General features: G+C 41.9%; 1 protein-coding gene across 7 annotated transcripts in view; it reads left to right on the top strand.

The window, feature by feature from the left end:
• The window catches only part of eps15l1a (epidermal growth factor receptor pathway substrate 15-like 1a), a 495,582-nt gene that overhangs the window by 110,009 nt on the left and 364,861 nt on the right, over positions 1-20,712 (top strand). For all 7 annotated transcript variants that reach the window (XM_059991699.1, XM_059991700.1, XM_059991698.1 and 4 more), the window contains exons 4-5: positions 1,213-1,260; positions 1,345-1,440. In XM_059991699.1, coding sequence (XP_059847682.1) covers positions 1,213-1,260; positions 1,345-1,440 — 144 coding nt within the window. The remainder of the gene's footprint in view (positions 1-1,212; positions 1,261-1,344; positions 1,441-20,712) is intronic.

Genomic DNA, 20,712 nt, shown 5'->3' with positions numbered 1-20,712 from the left:
CTGGAGCCACCTATAGGCTGGACAAGGTAATTGTGATGCTCCTGTTGTTTATTTTCCAGAGACAGTAAGTTTAATGGTTGCCATTACTGATTCTAAATTGATTTGTTCTAGTTTCAGATTATTTATTTATAAGTAAAACATAAATAAATTTCTGATATATTGCATTATATTTTTCTCTCTTAACAGATGACATCTAATCTTGAGTATTTCTAGCATTTTAGTATTAATTTTGGATGCCATCAGTACTTTACTGCTGTAATCAAGATACTTAATTACCTGAATTTAAGTTTCAGCTGCTTTGATGGGATTCAGGCTTGTGTTTCTGGACCTGACTTTATTAATGAAGCAGTGCGCTATTCTCAAATAATGCTTAAAGAAAAAACAGTGAGGCCAGCTGCAGGTTGGAGGAGCAACACCTCATGTTCTGATTTGGTAATGTCCAACCTGATGGCATGAGCATTAATTTGTTTAACTTCTGGTAACCACTCCCTTCTGTTTCCTATCTCCTCCCTTTGTTTTCCTTCATTCAGATGACCATCTCACCCTTTCTTTCTCCTACCCTGTTCTTTTGATCTATCCATCACCTCCCTCAGTTCCTCACCTCTGTTTTCTTTAGCTCTTTACCTCTTCCACATATCACCTCCCAGCTTCTCATTTCAACCCCCCACCCCACCTTCACCCACTTACCTGGACTTACCTGTTGCCTATCAGCTTGAGCTTCTCTCTTCCCCCCACCCTTTTATTCTGGTTTCTGCCCCTTTCCTTTCCAGTCCTGCTGAAGTTTTCTGGCCCGAACTGCTAACTTCCCTCCATTCATGCTGAGTTCCTCCAGAATTTTGTGTGTATTACTCAAGGTTTCCTGAATCTGCAGAATCTTTTGTGCCTCTCTCTTACCATGTTTTTACTGTCTCAATATGTTGCTACACTAGTGCTGCCTAGGGTCATACTGTTTCTGAGAGTGGTGGTGTTCAAATTAGTAGATTATTTTAGTGTATGTCTGTGGAAACCATCCTTTAGTATTTTCTGTAGACTTAATGGATTGATATACAATTTAGTACTGTGAATTATGTTGTTCAACCAATAAATGTGTTAGTATGTTGAAGATAGCAAAAATGAATGAGCCTTTCTCTGCACTTGAACATGTTGGAAGAAGGAATAGAAGAGCCCTTTTAAGTACAGTTTTCATGTAGCTCCTTGTTTTGATCTCTGCAGATTTGGGATGTAGCAGATCCTGAAGGCAAAGGCTATCTGGATAAACAAGTATGTACATCATGATTTTACTGATTCTGACATGCTGATTATTCACTAATTCATCTCACCCCTATCACTTTGTTTACATTTTAGGGCTTTTATGTAGCTTTACGCCTGGTTGCTTGCGCACAGAATGGCCATGATGTTAGCTTGAGCAGTCTAAATGTGACATTACCACCACCCAAATTTGTAAGTGTCTGAGCTACTGAATAAAACTCTAAATATGTATACTTCGACTGATAGTTCATGGAAGTTGTGTGTAGAAACTGGATATTAGTTTGTACTTTATTAATATACCAAAGCTATTTTCATTTGACCTTTTTTGGCATTGATATGCAACATGAACATGCTATTTTACAAATCATTTCTTTTGTATAAACTGGCAAAATAAAACTGGTTGTTTATAGCTTATAAAATACGAAAATAACTCTATGTTGCTGCTGCAGTTAGTGAAGCATTTTTCACAATTGGTATTAGAACTTGGTTAGTTATTCAAAGTGTGTTCCATGAGGTCCAGCAACAGTATAGATTTGTAAAATATAAAGCTCCATTTTGAATAAGTAGAGAGTCATTTTCTTGCATAGAAGCATCAGTGTATAAATGCTGCCTGTTTCATGGGAATCTATATTGGTATGTAAAGGGAGATCAGCAAACTGGAGGAGCAGTTTGTATTTTTGCTCCCAATCCAAGCGATTTTACAATCAAACTCAAATCTTTATTTCATCCTTATGCTTTAATGCAGTACAGAGAGAGTGCTGCATTTGTCTTTCTGGTTAAGGCATTAAATTAAAGCCCTGTTTGCCCTTTCAGATGGATGTTAAATGGCACTATTTGAAGAATATGAGGGCAATACTTTTAGCATCTTGGCCAATATTTATCCCTCAGCCAGCATCACAAAAACAGGTTATTTGGTATTTATCTCACTTCTGTTTGTTGATCTTTTCTGTATTGGATACTGTGTTTTCTATATTACAGTAGTGCCAAACACTTCATTAACTGTGGATTGCTTTGCTGTGCTGTGTAATTCTGAGAAGTGTGTCAATGCAAATTCATTTGTTCACTTGTCATCTATTTTATTTCCTATACTGTATGCTAAATGAGGAATCAATGTGTTATAAATTGTTGTGATATTTGGAAGAGTGATGAAAAGGGAAATTTTATGGAATCAAATAACATTGAAGGAGACTGTTTGCCCATTCTTAGTGGCTGCTCTTTAAAAGAACTATTAGTTTTCACTCCACTGCTCTTGCCTCATTTCCACTCAAATTTACCTTGATCATTTATGTATTTCTCATTAATCTGCAGTCGTCTTCCACTTTGATAGTATATTTCTCCTCATGAGCACCTTGCTGTTTGAAAATTATTTTCTCATATTACCTCAGGTTCTTTTGCCAGATATCCTAGCTCTCTTTGTTTAACTGAGCTACAGGCATTGGGTAGTTTCAGTTTACCTACAAGAACAAAGAAGTAATGGAACAATTAAAAAGTAAGAGGACACAAATAACTTTGTGGAAATATTAGGGAACTTGAAGTCTAACAAAATGGAGCAATGAAAGGAAATTGCAGTTAGTAAAAGAAAATGGGGCAGGGAAAATAATACAATACTGAAAGCCAACAAAATCTGAGGGCCTGATAATCTGCATCCCAGAGTGCTAATAGTAGTCATGAAGCTAGTGAATTTTCCAAACAGTTCTGTAATTGGGATGGCAAATATGCCTTCACTATTTGAAAAATGAAGGGGGAAGAAAATGTAGTAACAGACTGGTCAGTGGGGAAAATGTTGAGTTTAGTTATACAGGTCCACAGTCCCTTATCTGAAATCCTTGGGGCCAGTTGCATTTCGGAATTCAGAATTTTTCCGATTTCAGAATCCTTCCTTATTGGTTCCAGGCCCCCCCCCCCCCCCCCACGGATGCCAGAGAAACACGTATGCTCAAGGTCCTTATTTAACCTGTCTCAATGCAGGTGGACTTTAGGACCCAGCAGAGCTCCAGACCTACACACATCCTCCCGTATACTTTAAATCATCTCTAGATTACTTATACTACCTAATACATTGTAAATGCTATGTAAATAGTTGTTATACTGTGTTGTTTAGGGAATAATGACAAGAAAAATATTTTATTTTCAACGGAAACATTCACTGAAACATAAAAATACACAGCTTCAAATGAACTGAATCAAACACATGGTAAATGACTTATTGGAATAAATGTAGAACGTTGCTGTCACTATAAAACTTCAGAAACTTGTCTTTCTGTTTCTTTAAATCATATACAGAGGTAGTTCCAACACCATATTCTTCAGTAAGATGCCGCACAGACACACCACGATCAAGCTCTACAATAACTCCACTTTCTGCATTATTGATAATGATAGATGCTTCCTTTTTTCTCATTGTTACCATAAGGGTATCTGCAGCTCTTTTTGACATTTTCACAGTGAAATTAAACATAAAGTCAACAGTGACACAAAATAACAGTAAACAGCAAATGCACGCGTAACCGGTACGAGCGCTGAGCCACAATTGACGTCCGGTGGCCTCTGCGAGTGCTGCCACACCACACCTGAGTGACGTCAGCTGTTGGCGAAAAACACTTCGGTTTTTGGAGCTTTTTGGATTTCAGAATTTCGGATAAGGGATTGTGGACCTGTATAAAAAAATGTAATTACAGGACTTAAGAATATCAAAGTTTAATTCCCTTCTCTCACTTAGTTTCTTGTGCACATTATTCTTTTTTCATAAGTGGTTCTAACTATCACCACCCTTATCAGATTTCATCATTTGCAACTGCTTAACAATGACTATCCTCTTGTCTTTACCTTCATGCTTTCCTCCACACCACCTGTCTACATCTGCCCCCCTTTTTTCTCCCTCCTTATCTGTTTCTACCCATTACCCATCACCCATTGTCCCTTTGCTATTTGACCTACCAGGCTCATTATCTCCCTCCTCAACTCTTTATACTTATTACCTCTGCCCTACCTCTCACCTTTTTATACCAGCTATCTCCCATTTATGCCCTCGGCCCTGATAGAGGGTTTTGATATGAATTGTCAACTATTCCTTTCCCTTCATAGATGTTGCTTCCAGCAGTTTGCTTCCTACTCCAGATTCCAGCATTTGCAGTCTCTTTTGTCTCCTGTAAAAATGTCAAAGGGATTATACAAAGTCAATATGGATTTATGGATAGGAAGTATTGTTCGATAAACTCAATGGAGTTTTTTGAGAATATAACTGGTTGAGTATGCAAGGGAAACTAATAGATATGGATTTTCAGTAGGCATTTGATAAATTCCCACATAAGATTTTTAAAAACAAAGTGAAAACATTTGGAATGATATACAGGCATGGATCAAAAAATTGATATGAAGCTAAATAAGAATAAATATATTTTTTAGGAGTAGCATGCTGTGCTTGTTGGACATTTCTGGGTTAGACTTCAGCTTTTCACTCAGTAATTTGGATGAGGTGAGGGATATTTCATGAGCAATTTGGTTAACTAGACCTATATTGATCAGAATTTAGAGGAATTCAAGTGAGTCTTATTGAAATTTACGCAGTTCCAACATTGCTAAACAAACACAGAGTGGATGCTGAGAGTCAAGAATGCAGGGTCACAACGTTTGGAATAAGCCACTGGGAAGAAAGAAAACTTCACTCAAGAATATAATGAGTTTGTGAAATTCTATGCTGCAAAAAGCAGTGAAGGGTGAGTCTTGAATATATTTAAGATGGAAGTGGAGTGACTTCTAGATACAAACACTTTGAGCAGTGACCAATCAGACCTCTTTACATTTGCACAGTTAGAACAGTAGAGATGCCTGTCAAGATAGTGGAATGTTCCTCTTGCAGGATATAGGAAGGCAGGGAGACTTCCGGTGTTCCTGCCAACCATACCTGTGAGACATATATTCAGCTGTAGCTTCTAACAATCCGCATTAAGGATTTGGAGCTGGAACTAGAGGAACTCTGGATCATTTGGGAGGCTGGGGGGGGGCGGTGGGTGGGAATAGATAGGTCATATAGAGAGGTAGTTACACTCAAGGTTCAGGACACAGGAAACTGGATGACAGTCAGGAAGGTTAAAGGGGTTAAACAGCTGGTGCAGAGTACCCTGGCGGCCATCCCCTTCACCATGGGTATAATATCACTTAGGGTACTGTTGGGGATGACCTAGCAGAGGGAAGACACTTCAGTGAGGGCTCTGGCAATGAGTGACTCGTGATTCAGCAGGGGAGGGGGGGAAAAGAGGCAAGTGTTGGTGATAGGGGATTCGTTATTTAGGGAAACAGAAAGGAGATTCTGTGGATGAGAATAAGATTTCTGGTTGATATGTTGCCTCTCGGGTACCAGCGTCTGGAACATCTTGGATTGAGTCCTTAGCATTCTTAAGTGGGAGGGTTTGCTAATGCTACATGGTGGGGTTTAAACTCAAATTCCAGGGGTATGGGAACCAGAGTGCCAGACATTTATTGGGGAGGTTGTTAAGACAGATGTTGGTAAGACCTCAGACAAAGTCAGGAATCAGAAGGTTGAACATGATGCCTCTAGCATCCTGAGCTGCGTATATTTCAAAGCAAGAAGTAGAAGAGGCGAATGACCTCAGGGCAAGGATCAGCACCTGGAATTATGAAATTGTGGCCATTAATAAGACAATTGCAGAAGGGGCAGGACTGGCAGCTCTGTATTCTGGAGTTCTGTTGTTTTAGATGCGACAGAGTCAGAGGGATTAAAGAAGAAAACGTGGAATTTTCATGGTAAAGGCTACGACAGTGCTCAGTCAGGACAGATAGGAGAATTCAACTAATGAGGAATTATGGGTGGAACTGAGAAATAAGAAAGATATGACTATGTTAATGGGGTCTTGATGAAGGATCTATGTCTGAAACATCAACTGTCTATTAATTTCCAATAATGCTACCTGGTTTGCTGAATTCCTCCAGCCTTTTGTGTGTGTTGCTTGAATTTCCAGTATCTGTAGATTTTCTCATGTTTGAGGTTTTTATGATAGGTGAATTTAACTTTCCACATATTTTATGTACAAGGACTATATGGGATAGTTTGCCAAATGGGCTCAGGAAAGTTTCCTTAATCAGTACTTAGAAGTTCCAATGAGAGAATGTACGATACTTGATCTGTTGTTGGGGAATGAGACATGGCAGCTGACAGAAGTTTGTGTCGGAGAACACCTTGCCATTATTGACCACCATGCCATTAGTTTCACAATAAATATGGAAAAAGATGGGTCTGGCCCACAGTCTGAGATTCCTCATTGGAGAAAGGACAATTTTGATGGTATCAGAAAGGATCTGCCAAGTGTGTGGATTGGGACAAGCTGTTTTCTGGCAAAGGTGTACTTGTTAAGTGGGAGGCCTTCTTCAAAAGTGAAATTTTGAGAGTACAAAGCTTGTATGTGCCTTTCAGAATAAAAAGATAAAGATAGCAAGCATAGGGTACCTTGGTTTTCAAGAGCTATTGAGGTCCTGGTTAAGGAATAAAAAGTAGACACATGGCAGGTCTGGTATAGGCAGGTGGGAACAAATGAGGTGCTTATGGAGTATAAGAAGCGCAAGAGAGCACTTAAGAAAGAAATCAGGAGGGTTAAAGAAGGCATGAGGTTGGCCTAGCAGACATGGTGAAGGAGAATCCTAAGGGATTCTACAGATATGTTGAGAGCAAAAGGATTGCAAGGGACAAAATTGGTCCTCTGGAATATCCGAATGGTTGTCCAAATGTGGAGCCAAAGAGATAGGGGAGATCTTAAATAAATTTTTACATTTGTATTTACTCAGGAGATGGGCACAGAGTCTATAGAAGTGAGGCAAAACAGCATCAACTTCATGACTGGACAGATTACAAAGGAGGAGGTGTTTGCTGTCTTGAGGCAAATTAGGGTGGATGTATCTCCAGGGCCTGACAAGGTGTTCCCTTGGATTCCGCAGGAGACAAGTGCAGCAATTGCCAGATCCCTCCCTAGCAGAGAAATTTAAATCATCCTTAGTGACAGGAGAGGTAGCAGTGTTGTTCTACTACTTAAGAAAGTCCCTAAACATAAATCAGGAAATTATAGGCTGGTGAGTGTGACATCAGTAGTGGGAAGGTTATTGGAAGGTATTCTGAGTGAATAGATGTATACGTATTTGGATAGGCATGGACTGATTAAGGACAGTCAGCATGACTTTGTGCATGATAGGTCATATCTAACCAATCTTAGAGAGTTTTTCAAGTAAATGTCCAGGAAAGTGGATATTGCCTACGTGGACTTCAGCAAGGCATTTGACAAAGTCCCACATGGGAGGTTGGTCAAGAAATTTCAGTTGCTTGGCATTCAAAATGAGGTAGTAAATTGGATTAGAGGATGGCTTTGTGGGAGTAGTCAGAGAGTGGTATTGGTTGCCTCTCTGACTGGAGGCCTGTGACAAGTGGAGCTCTGCAGGGTTTCGTGTTGGGCCAGTTGTTGTTTCTCAGCCATATCAACATTCTGGATGATAATGTAGTTAAATGGATCAGCAAAAGTGCAAAGTGTTTTTCACTTCGGTAGGACCTATCAGGGTAGGTCTTACACAGTGAATGTAGGGTACTGAGGAGTGTAGTAGAATAAAAGGATCAGAGAGTACAGGTCCTAAATTAATTGAAAGTGGCATCTCAGGTAGATAAGGCCGTAAAGAAAGCCTTGGGGCACATTGGCTTCTCAGGAGAACAGGAGATGGGATGTTGGTAAAAATGTTGGTGAGGCCTAATTTGGCGTATTGTGTGTAGTTTTGGTCACCTACCTATAGGAAAGATGTAGGTAAGGTTGAAAGAGTACAGATGAAGTTTACAAGGATTTTACTGGGTCAGGAGGATATGAGTTATAAGGTATGGTTGAATAAGTTAGGACTTTATCCTTAGAACATAGAAGGTTGAGAGGAGATTTGATAGAGGCATGCAAAATTATGAGGGGTATTGATGGGGTAAATGCATGCGGGGTTTTTCCACCAAGGTTGTGTGGGACTACAATCAGAGGCTACGGGTTAAGGGTGAAAGGTGAATAGTTTAAGGGGAACATGAGGGGAAACTACTTCACTAAGGGCCTTCACTGATGCACTATTAAATTTTAGCATAACTTTCTTGCTTTAGTACCCCTTCAACAAATCAGTGGTTTACTAACTTTTTAAATGGACATTTCTAACTTAACATGACACTTCCAAGAAACCTGTTGCGGCACCTTTACTAGATCTCTTTCAAAACTCTGCTTGTTATTCTTTCTATAAAAAAGAATTACTTTTCTGGGTTAGCTTTTATCTGCTATGACTGATCATTTTGCTAGATTGTCTTCCTGGTCTGTTAATATTCTCCCAGTTTCCAAGTTTCTTTTCATCCGTTAGAACATAGAACAGTACAGCAAAGTTTAGGCCAGGGGTCGGCAACCCGCGGCTCCAGAGCTGCATGTGGCTCTTTGATCTCTGTGCTGCGGCTCCCCGTGGTTTGTTAGTTTTTGAAATGTAATTCGAAATTTGAAGATTATGGTGATCTTGTACAATCTAAAAACGTTTTGGAGACCCCATTTCCTGGCACATCCGAACCGGCTCACAATTAGCCACCGTTCAGGCTAAGGGAGATAGCCTACAGGTGTTTGTGAGTAAGTGTCTTTTGGAGCATCCGCGCCCATGGGGACGGGTTGAGGGAGGCTTAAAAGCAAGGCTGTTTAGTTCGAATAAAGTTACCTTTGACTGCAGTGTCTTTATTTTAGCGCTGCGTGTAGTGCTACACTGCTACAACGTGTTTTTTATCGCTATTAATATACATCACCACTGCCAATGCCTGACTCCTGCCAGTGCGCGCTTTCTTTTAATTCTTCGATCCAAGGTAGGCTAACTATGGAGTAACCTTCAACCCAACATCTTTTTTTTGGAGTTCAAAATGTTTTTGTTGCATGCAGAAATGTAATGTCGTTTTCTCTGCAGGAGTTCATCAATTTCATAAATGCAACACATTATAGTTTGTTTATACATAGCATAAAGGCAAAAAAAAACGTATGCAGTGTTATTTCATTTTAAATGTCAAACGGGTTTTGTGGCTCCCAGTGTTTTCTTTTCTGTGGGAAATGGGTCCATATTGGCTCTTTCAGTGGTAAACGTTGCCGACCCCTGGTTTAGGCTTTATAGCCCATGGTGTTATAACCTTTTAACCAGAAACAATCTAGCCCTTCCCTTCCACAAAGATCTCCATCTTTTTTGTTTATTCATGTGCTTATCTTAAGAGTTTCTTAAATATCCCTAATGCTTTTGCCTCTACCATCCCTGGGCAGAGCATTCCATGCACATACCACTCTCCATGTAAAATAAAAATATCTCTGAAATCCACCCTCGACTTTCCTCTAATCACGTTAAGTGTATGCCCTCTCATATTAACCATTCTGAACTCTTTGTCACTTCTCAGCCCAGCTCTGCATCCTGCCAATGTCCTGTTATAACCTACAAAAAGCTTCTACTCTATCCATAACACCACCAATCTTCCTGTCACCTGCACGCTTCTATTTCCTCATCAAAGTCATTTATAAAATTTGCAAAGAGCAGGGATCCCAGAACAGATCCCATTAGAAACCACTGGTCGCCAAACTCCAGGCAAAATACCCTCCATCTACTACCATCTTTTGCTTCCTGTGGGCAAGTCAATTCCGAATCCACATGGCCAAGTTTCCCTGGATAGCATGCCTCCTGACTTTGAATAGCCTAGCATGGAGAACCTTATCAAACATCCACCCAAAATCCATACACTCTACATACTTCACTCTACCTGCATCAACTTGTTTTGTTCCTTGCTCAAAAAGAAAAATAAAGCTCTTAAGGCAGGATCTGCCCCTTCCAAACCAATGCTGAATATCCCTAATCAGACAATACTTCTCCAAATGCTTGTAAACCCTGTCTGGAAGAGTTCTCTCCAATAGTTTTCCCACTACTGATGTAAGACTCACAGGTCTATAATTCCCAGGATTACATCTATTACCTTCTTTGAACAAAGCAATAACATTTACCATCCTCTATTCTTCTGGTGCTACTCTTGTGGTCAGTGAGGAGGCAAAGATTATCACCAAAGTTGCAACAATAGTAATCTGGGGTATATCCCATTTTGCCCCAGGGACATATCTATCCTAATGTTTTGGAAAGTTCCAGCACTTTCTCTTACTTAATTTCACCATGTTCCAGCACATTGGTATGTCCTATGCTGACCTCACATTTGTCAAGATCTCTCTAACAGGTGAATACTGAAGCAGGTATTCATTAATGTCCTCCCCTACCTCTTCTGGCTCCAAACTTGTTCCTCTTTTATCATCAGGCCCTCACTCTAGTCATTCTCTTTTTCTTCACATACACGTAGAATGTTTTGGGGTTCTCCTTAATCCTATTCACCAAAGCCTCCTAATTTCCTCTTCCATCTCTCCTAAATCTCTTCTTAAGATTCCTTTCTGGGTACCTTATAATTGTCAAGGGCCTGTCTGATCTTTGCTGCCTAAACCTTAAGTATTCTTCCTCTTGATCTGTTGTTCCACATGTCTTGTCAATCATGATTCCTTCACTCTGCCATTCCTTCTCTGCTTCACTGGGACAAACCTATCCAAAACCCTATCAGTACTTGGAACTTGATTGAAGGATGGACCTAGAATGGGTACTTAATGAGCCAGGGTTTCAACGTTTAGAAAAGATAGGGATGTAAAAGAGAAGGGAATTACATGACTAATCAGAGAACTATCACAACTATATTCAGAGGTGACATAATGGAGGGCCCATCCACTGATATATGGATAGTAATCAAAAATGGGAAGGGTGCATTCCAATGAGATTGTACTACATACTCCTCTGTAGGCGCTGGCATATTGAGGAACAGATATGCAAGCAGAAAAAGAAAAAGGTGGAAAAACAATAGGGAGGCCAAGCAGCAAAAAAACTACTTTCGACGTTTTGGGCTGTCAACTGGCTTGCTGTGCTCCTCCAGCATTTTGTGTGTGTTGCTTTGATTTCCAGCATCTGCAGATTTTCTGATGTTTGTGAAAAACAATTGGATTATTGTTATGGGGGACTTCAGCTTCCGTAATAGAAACTAGGACTTGGTATAAAAGGTTTAGATGAGGCAGTATTTGTTAGTTGCATCCTGGAGAGTTTCTTCAATAGGTTTCAGTAGGTATATTTAATGTTAAGAGAAATGTATACAATATACATCTTGAAATTCTTTTTGCAAACATCCACAAAAACAGAGGAGTGCCCCAAAGAATGAATGACAGTTAAATGCTAGAACCCTAAAGTTCCCCCAGCTCCCCCTCCCACCAGGAAAAAAGCATCTGTGCCCTCCACCAAGCACTCAAACGTGCAGCGGAGGCAATAAAGACACAGACTTGCAGAACCCCAAAGACTACTCATTCACCCGTTAATTCGACTACCACATGCTCTCTCGCTCCCTAATAAAGGAAAAAGAGGTGTTCCCATTTCACAGTGAGAGGGAGATATAACAAACAACTCGCAGATTTATAGAATATTACAGCACATTACAGGCCCTTCGGCCCACAGTGTTGTGCCGACCCTCAAAACCTGCCTCCCTGCATCCCATATAACCCCCCACCTTAAATTCCTCCATATACCTGTCTAGTAGTCTCTTAAACTTCAGTAGTGTATCTGCCTCCACCACTGACTCAGGCAGTGCATTCCACGCACCAACCACTCTCTGAGTGAAAAACCTTCCTCTAATATCCCCCTTGAACTTCCCTCCCCTTACCTTAAAGCCATGCCCTCTTATACTGAGCAGTGGTGCCCTGGGGAAGAGGCACTGGCTGTCCACTCTGTCTATTCCTCTTAATATCTTGTACACCTCTATCATGTCTCCTCTCATCCTCCTTCTCTCCAAAGAGTAAAGCCCTAGCTCCCTTAATCTCTGATCATAATCCATACTCTCTAAACCAGGCAGCATTCTGGTAAATCCCCTCTGTACCCTGTCCAATGCTTCGACATCCTTCCTATAGTGAGGCGACCAGAACTGGACAGTACTCCAAGTGTGGCCTAACTAGAGTTTTATAGAGCTGCATCATTACATAGCGTCTCTTAAGCTCTATCCCTTGACTTATGAAGCTAACTCCCCATAAGCTTTCTTAGCTACCCTATCTACCTGTGAGGCAACTTTCAGGGATCTGTGGACATGGATCCCCCTGCTCCTCCACACTACCAAGTATCCTGCCATTTACTTCGTACTCTGCCTTGGAGTTTGTCCTTCCAAGGGGTACTACCTCACACTTCTCCAGGTTGAACTCTGTCTGCCACTTCTCAGCCCACTTCTGCATCCTATCAATGTCTCTCTGCAATCTTTGACAATCCTCGACACTATCTACAACACCAGCAATCTTTGTGTCGTATACAAACTTGCCAACCCACCCTTCTATCCCCACATCCAGGTCATTAATAAAAATCACAAAAAGTAGAGGTCCCAGAACAGATCCTTGTGGGACACCACTAGCCACAACCCTCCAATCTGAATATTCTCCCTCCACCATGACCCTCTGCCTTCTGCAGGCAAGCCAATTCTGAATCCACCTGGATCCCATGCCTTCTGACTTTCTGAATAAGCCTACCATGTGGAACCTTGTCAAATGCCTTACTAAATCCATATAGATCACATCCACTGCACCACCCTCATCTATATGCCTGGTCACCTCCTCAAAGAACTCTATCAGGCTTGTTAGGCACGATCTGCCCTTCACAAAGCCATGCTGACTGTCCCTGATCAGACCATGATTCTCTAAATGCCCATAGATCCTATCTCTAAGAATCTTTTCCAACAGCTTTCCCACCGCAGACGTAAGGCTCACTGGTCTATAATTACCTGGACTATCCATACTACCTTTTTAGAACAAGGGGACAACATTCGCCTCCCTCCAATCCTCCAGTACCATTCCCTCCAATCTAAGTGCCAATCAATATTAGGGAAGTTAAAGTCACCCATGATAACAACCCTGTTATTTTTGCACCTTTCCAAAATCTGCCTCCCAATCTGCTCCTCGGTATCTCTGCTGCTACCAGGGGGCCTATATGATGTTAAAAGCCTGTTGTGTTGCTTTTCCGAGCTCTGTGCCCAGAAAATCGGCACCCGAAAGGCTCAGGTCTCTGGATACACAGTCTACGGCAGCTATCCCGTTGCTCCCAATGTTCCTTGTTTGTCCTCCTAGAGTGCCTCTCTTGCTAGTAAGAGGCACCGGCCTAGAATCAGTCCGTCTCCAAAACCATGAAAATCTGGCAGTTGGAGCCTAGATGTATGGCGAACTAGAACAAGCGAGATCTCGCAGTGGCCACCTATTTTAATTCCACTTCCCATTCCATTCCGATATGTCCATCCATGGCCTCCTCCACTGTTGTGATGAGGCCACACTTATGTTGGAGGAACAACACCTTCTATTCCGTTCGGGTTGCCTCCAACCTGATGACATGAACATCAACTTCTCAAACTTCCAGTAATGCTTCTGCTCCTCTTTGTTCACCATTTCCCATCCACTTTTCTCTCACCTTCTCTCCTTGCCCACCCATCGCCTCCCTCTGGTGTTTCTCTACCCTTTCTTCCACAGCCTTCTGTATCTTTTACCAATCAACTTCCTAGCTCTTTGTTTTATCCCTCCCCCTTCAGGTTTCATCTATGGCCTAGTGTTTCTCTCTCTCCTCCCCCACCTTTCAAATCTTCTCCTCAGTTTTTTTTTCCCAGTCCTGCCGAAGGGTTTTGGCCCAAAACATCGACTGTACTTTTTTCCATGGACGCTGCCTGGCTGCTCAGTTCCTCCAGCATTTTGTGTGTGTTGCTCAGATTTCCAGCGTCTGCAGACTTTCTCTTGTTTGTGATTTAACTAGGGAGAGGGTAGGACCACTCAAGGATAAAGGGGGGGGGAACATTTGCTTGGATGCAGAGGATATAGGTAAGTTCCTTCATGAGTACTTTACACATCAGTATTTACCAAGGAGAAGGTCATGGAGAATTGGTGCCGAGCGCGTTGGTATGCTGGGACTTTTTGAGGTAAAGGAGGAGGTTATGATGGGTCTCTTAAAGAGCATTAAGGTGGATGAGTTCCCAGGCCTGATCGATATACCCCAGGTTACTGAGAGAAGCGAAAGAAGAGATTGCTTTGTGCCCTCTCTAGTCACAGATGAGGTCCCAAAAGATTGGTGAGTAGCTAATGTTGTTCCATTATTCAAGAAGAATACCAGGGATAATGCTGGAAACTGTCTGTCTCATGTCAGTGGCAGTTACTGAAAAGAATTCTTAGTGATAGGATTTATAGGATTTGGAAAACATGGCTAATTAGGGAGAGCCAGCACGGCTTTGTTCGGGTTAGGTTGTGACTTAATAATTTGATTGAATTTTTTGACAAGGTGACAAGGGTGATTGATGAAGGTAGAGTTGTGGATGTAATTTACATGGATTTTAAAGGCATTTGACAAGGTCCGTCATGGGAGGCTCATCCAGAGGATTAAGATGCATGTGATCCATGGTGAATTGGCCACTTGGATTCAGAACTGGCTTGCCCATAGAAGGCAGAGACTTATTCTAGCTGGAGGTCTGTGATTAGTGGTGTTTTGCAGGGATCTCTACTGTGACCTCCGCTGTTTGTAATATGTATAAATGACCTGGATGAAAATGTAGATGGACTAGTTACTATGTTTGCAGATGATACTAAGATTTGAGGATAACAAGAAGACTGGTGACAAATACACTGGCAGATAGATCATTTGCTGATATGGGCAGAAAACTGGCAAGACCCTTAATGTTGTTGATGAAAAAGGGATCTTGGGGTCCAAGTTCATAGCTCCCTGAAAGTGGTAATAGATTGATAGGGTGGTTAAGAATGTATATAGCATGCTTGGCTTTATTAGTTGAGGCACTGAGTTCAAAAGTCAAGACACACAAAACGCTGGTGGAACACAGCATGCCAGGCAGCCTCTATAGAAGGTTGTTTGAATTTCCAGCATCTGCAGATTTCCTCATGTTTGCTCTTTAAATTCAGAAGTCAAGAAGTTATTTTGCAGCTTTATAAAATTCTAGTTAGGCAGTACCTGGAGTTTTGCATACAGTCTGGTTGTGTCGTTTTAGGAAGGATGTTGAGGGTGCAGAAGAGGTTTACCAGGGTGCTGTCTGGATTAGAGGGCCCGTGCTATAATGAGATATGAGGGGTGGTTTTTTTTTTGCGCAGAGAATGGTGGGTTTCTGGAATGTGCTGCCTGTGGTGGTGGTGGTAGAGCCAGGTGCATTAGGGACTTTTATGAAACATTTAGGTAGGCACGTAAATGTGAAGAAAATAGAAGATATGGGCATTGTGTATTCAGAAGGAATTAGTTTAGTTGGCCAGTTGATTACTAACTTAATTGGTTCAGCACAACATTGTAGGTTGAAGGGCCTGTTCCTGTGCTGTACTCTTCTATGTTCTAATCCTATGTCAGTGATCCCTAAATGGCCATAACATTTCTATTGTACAATTTTCTGAGAACTTCTGTTCCCAGTTTACACCCCAGGTTCCTGCCTAATAGTAACATAATTAACCCTCATCCAATTGAATACCCATACCATCTGCTCTTATCCTTGTCCAAGGTTGTGCTATAGGTCAGGGGGTTATGGTCATTGCCTTCAAAATGACTGAGAAATCTGTCACTTGACCTTGTTCATTCACTTGTTCTCGATCCAGTATGGTGTCTCCTTAGTTTGTACATATAATTGTGTCAGAAATCCTTCCTGGATACACCTAACAAATTCTGCCCCATCTAAACCTTTTGCACCAACGTAGTGCCAGTCAACATTAGGAAAGTTGAAATGATCGTGATACCAGACACATTATTTTTTGCACTATTCCATGATCTGCTCCTCATTGTCCCTGTTGCTATTGGCAAGCCTGTAGAATACTCCCAATAGAGTGACTCTTTCCTTCTGGTTTCTTACTTCCACCCATGATGATCCAGAAGATGACCCCACCATGACATGATGCCTTTGATACTATTGCTGATTAACAATGCCACTCTCCTACATCTTTTGCCTCCCTCCCTGTCTATTTGAAGCATCTAAACCACAGAGCATCCAGCAGCCATTCCTGCACTTGTGACAGCCACAACAGCTTTGTATTGGCCACAACATTGTAGCTTCAAGTGCTGATCCATGCTCTTTAATTTCATCACTCTTGTCCTTGATATTTCTTGCATTAAAGTAAGCACATTTTATCTCATCCAACTAACTACATTCTGCCCTACTCAGTGCCTATCCTTCCTGAAGTTTCTCTACACATTGCTTCTACCTTTACACAAACTGTTCCGTCATCCGACCTGTGACTGTAGCTCCTATCCCTCTGCCAACCTAGCTTAAACCCAGTCTAACAGCACTAATACATCTTACTGCAAGGACATTGGTTCAGAGTAATCCGTCCATTTTGTATAGGTCATACCTTCCCCAGAAGAGGTACCAATAATCCACGACCCTGTCCTCTGCACCAGTTCTTCAGCAACACATTCGTCTGTCATATCTGCCTTATCATTTTATTCTTACCCTCATTGGTATAGGTATCAACCCCAAAATTACTACCTTTTGAGGACCTGCTTTTTAGCTTCCTTTTGAGTGTCAGCAGGCGGTGAAAAAGGCGGATGGTATGTTGGCATTCATGGCAAGAGGATTCAAGTACAGGAGCAGGGAGGTTCTACTGCAGTTGTACAAGGCCTTGGTGAGACCACACCTGGAGTATTGTGTGCAGTTTTGGTCCCCTAATCTGAGGAAAGACATTCTTGCCATAGAGGGAGTACAAAGAAGGTTCACCAGATTGATTCCTGGGATGGTAGGACTTTCATATGAAGAAAGACTGGATCGACTAGGCTTATACTTGCTGGAATTTAGAAGATTGAGGGGGATCTTATTGATACGTATAAAATTCTAAAAGGATTGGACAGGCTAGATGCAGGAAGATTGTTCCTGATGTTGGGGAAGTCCAGAATGAGGGGTCACAGTTTAAGGATAAAGGGGAAGCCTTTTAGTACTGAGATGAGGAAAAACTTCTTCACACAGAGAGTGGTGAATCTGTGGAATTCTCTGCCACAGGAAACAGTTGAGGCCAGTTTATTGGCTATATTTAAGAGGGAATTAGATATGGCCCTTGTGGCTAAAGGGATCGGGGGGTATGGAGAGAAAGCAGGTACAGGGTTCTGAGTTGGATGATCAGCCATGATCATGCTGAATGGCAGTGCAGGCTCAAAGGGCCAAATGGCCTAAACCTGCATCTATTTTCTATGTTTCTATGTCCGAAATTTGCTCTTCACATATCATGTAAAAGGAGCACACCACTGTCCTGGGTTCCATTCTTGCTGCTCTACCTTTGCTTTAAAATTGCTTTGTATATCCAAGACCAGGTCATTAACTGTAGTGGTAGTTAATAGACTATTCCTGTGCCATTTATCCACTTCCATATGGGAGAAGTTCACATACTGTATGAACAGAGTTATCAAGTTGAGTTGAATATCTGCATGCTTGCGGATAAGGTTGTAACTCCCTGGGTCGCCTCAGGCTCGCTCAGCTCGTTCTTGTCTAGGGGGAGCAGCCTTCAGCCCCGCCAAACTGGGTAATCAGCTGGTGTGGATGCTGTGTGATGTCCCCGCCTCGCCCAAAAACAGACAGTACACCATATGCGATTAAATGAGTACAATTTATAAAGGTTACTATAACTAAGTGATTAATAACGATACAGTATATATGAAGAGAAAATTAAAGAAAAGGCGCCAAACTTATCAAAGTCCAAACCACTTCGTGCACAGCCGTTGGAGCTCAATTTCTGAAGTCTTCTGGCCACCATTCGATCCCCTCCGAAATCCTCGACTCGCAGCTCAGGACCCTCCGAACTCCTCGACTCTCCAAACAGCTCAGGACCCTCCGAGTGGTCAACCAAACACATCTAGCTTCATCCCCCCCTCCTCGGAGAATCTCCCGGCCTCGGACCCCCCTTTGGGGTCTGATCCTCGCCCAGCTTAGAGCATTGCGTCCTCTCTCTCGACCCCCTCGCGCCGATCTGCCCAAAAGCCCGTCAACAAAAGCTTACAGACTCAGAAGAAAGAACATTAATCCCCATTTGGTTTACAAAGGAATACCATTCTCGTTATCAGTAAATTAGCATTCCTGCTAGTTAACAAAAGGAAACCCTTTCCCAACAACAAAGAAAAAAAAACCCTTTACAAGGTTATGGAGTACTTGTTGACACAGGACAAGATAGGACAAAGTCAGCATGGTTTCCTTAAGGGAAAATCTTGCTGATGAACCTGTTGGAATTCTTTGAGGAGATTACAAATAGGATAGATGAAGGGGATGCAGTGGATGTTGTATATTTGGAGTTCCAGAAGGCATTTGACAAGGTGCCACATATGAGCCTGCTTACCAAGTTAAGAGCCCATGGTATTACAGGAAAGTTACTGGCATGGTTAGAGCATTGGCTGACCAGTAGGAGGCAGCGAGTAGGAATAAAGTAATTCTTTTCTGGTTGATTGCTGGTGACCAGTGGTGTTCCATTGAGGTCAGTGTTGGAACCGCTTTTTTATGCTATATATGAACAATTTAGTTGACGGAATAGATGGCTTTGTTGCCAGGTTTACAGATGCTAAGTAGATTGGTGGAGCGGTAGGTAGTGTTGAGGAAACAGGTAGGCTGCAGAAGGACTTGGATAGATTAGGAGAATGGGCAAGAGAGTGGCAAATGAAATACAATGTTGGAAAATGCATGGTCATGGTAGTGCAGACTATTTTCTAAATGGGGAGAAAATCCTAAAATCTGAGATGCAAAGGTACCTGGGAGTCCCTGTGCAGAACACCCAAAGGTTAACTTGCAGGTTGAATCGGTGGAGATGAAGGCAAATGCGATGTTAGCATTCATTTCAAGAGGTCTAGAATACAAGAGCAGGGATGTGATGCTGAGGCTGTATGAGGCACTGGTGAGGCCTCACCTTAAGAAGTGGGAACAGATTTGGGCTCTTCATTTAGGAAAGATGTGCTGGCATTGGAGAGATTTCAGAGGAGGTTCACAAGTATGGCTCTAGGAATGAAACGGTTATCATATGAAGAACAGTTGATGGCTCTGGATCTGCCCTCACTAGAACTTAGGATGAAACATTCTGAATGTTGAATGGCCTAGACAGAGTAGATGTGGAAAACATGTGGAAGAACATGTTGGAATTCTTTGTGCAGATTACATGTAGGACAGATAAAGGGGACGAAGTGGATGTTGTATATTTGGATTTTCAGAGGCCGTTGACAAGGTGCCACGCATGATGCTGCTTACCAAGTTAAGAACCTATGGTATTACAGGAAAGTTACTAACATAGTTATAGCACTGGCTGATTGGTAGGAGCCAGCAAGTGGGAATAAAAGGATCCCTTTCTGGTTGTCTGCCAGTGACTAGTAGTGTTCTGCAGGGGTCAGTGTTAGGACTGCTTCTTTTTATGCTGTTTATAAATGTTTTAGATGATGGAATAGATAGCTTTGTTGCCAAGTTTCAGATGATATGAAAACTGGTGGAGGGGCAGGTAGTGTTGAGGAAATGGGAAGGACTTAGATAGATTAGGAGAATGGGCAAGAAAGTGGCAAGTGAAATACAATGTTGGAAAATGCATGGTCATGCACTTTGGTAGTAGAAATAAATGTGTACATTTAGTAAATCTAGTAAATAAATTTTAATCACCTGTCTCCGTAAGTGTCCTGAATAGTGGGAAGTTTACATCTACAGATGCACTGAGTTGTCCGTACCACTCTCTGCTGATTCCTGTGATTGCGGAAAGTACAGTTCCCATACCAGGCAGTAATGCAGCCAGTCAGGATGCTCTCAATTGTTCCCCTATAGAAAGTCCTTAAGATTTAGGGACCCATACTAAACTTCAACTGTCTGAGGTGGAAGAGGCGTTGTTGTGCTTTTTCACCACACAGCTGGTTGTATAGACCACGCGAGATCTGTGGTGATGCGTATGCTGGGGAACTTAAACTGTTCACCCTCTCAGTACCTGTTTCCATTCCATAACCAGCTTCTTTGTTTTTGTGACATTGAGGAAGATTTTTTTTTTGCTTGACACCACTGTGTCAGGGTGATGACTTCTTCTCTGTAGGCTACCTCATTATTATTTGAGATACGGCCAATCAATGTAGTATCGTCAGCAAATTTAATTAGCAAATTGGAGCTGTGGGTGGCGTCACAGTCATGGGTATACAGAGAGTAAATGAGTGGCTTAGGGCATAACCCTGAGGGACACCTGTCGAGGGCCAGAGGGGTGGAGGTGAGGGAGCCCACTCTTACCACCTGCACCAATGCACTGTTAACATTCATTTCAAGAGAATTAGAATGTAAAAGCAAAGATGTAATCTGAGGCTTTATAAGGTGAGCAGTTTGGAGCCTGTTGGAGAGGGTCCAGAAGAGGCTTACAAGAATAATCCCAGGAATGAAAGGGTATG

The sequence above is a fragment of the Hypanus sabinus genome, chromosome 16, assembly GCF_030144855.1.
Source record: "Hypanus sabinus isolate sHypSab1 chromosome 16, sHypSab1.hap1, whole genome shotgun sequence".
NCBI classification, from domain to species: Eukaryota; Metazoa; Chordata; class Chondrichthyes; order Myliobatiformes; family Dasyatidae; genus Hypanus; species Hypanus sabinus.
Note: the sequence above shows the minus strand (reverse complement) of the source record. Positions and strands in the feature narration are given on the sequence as shown.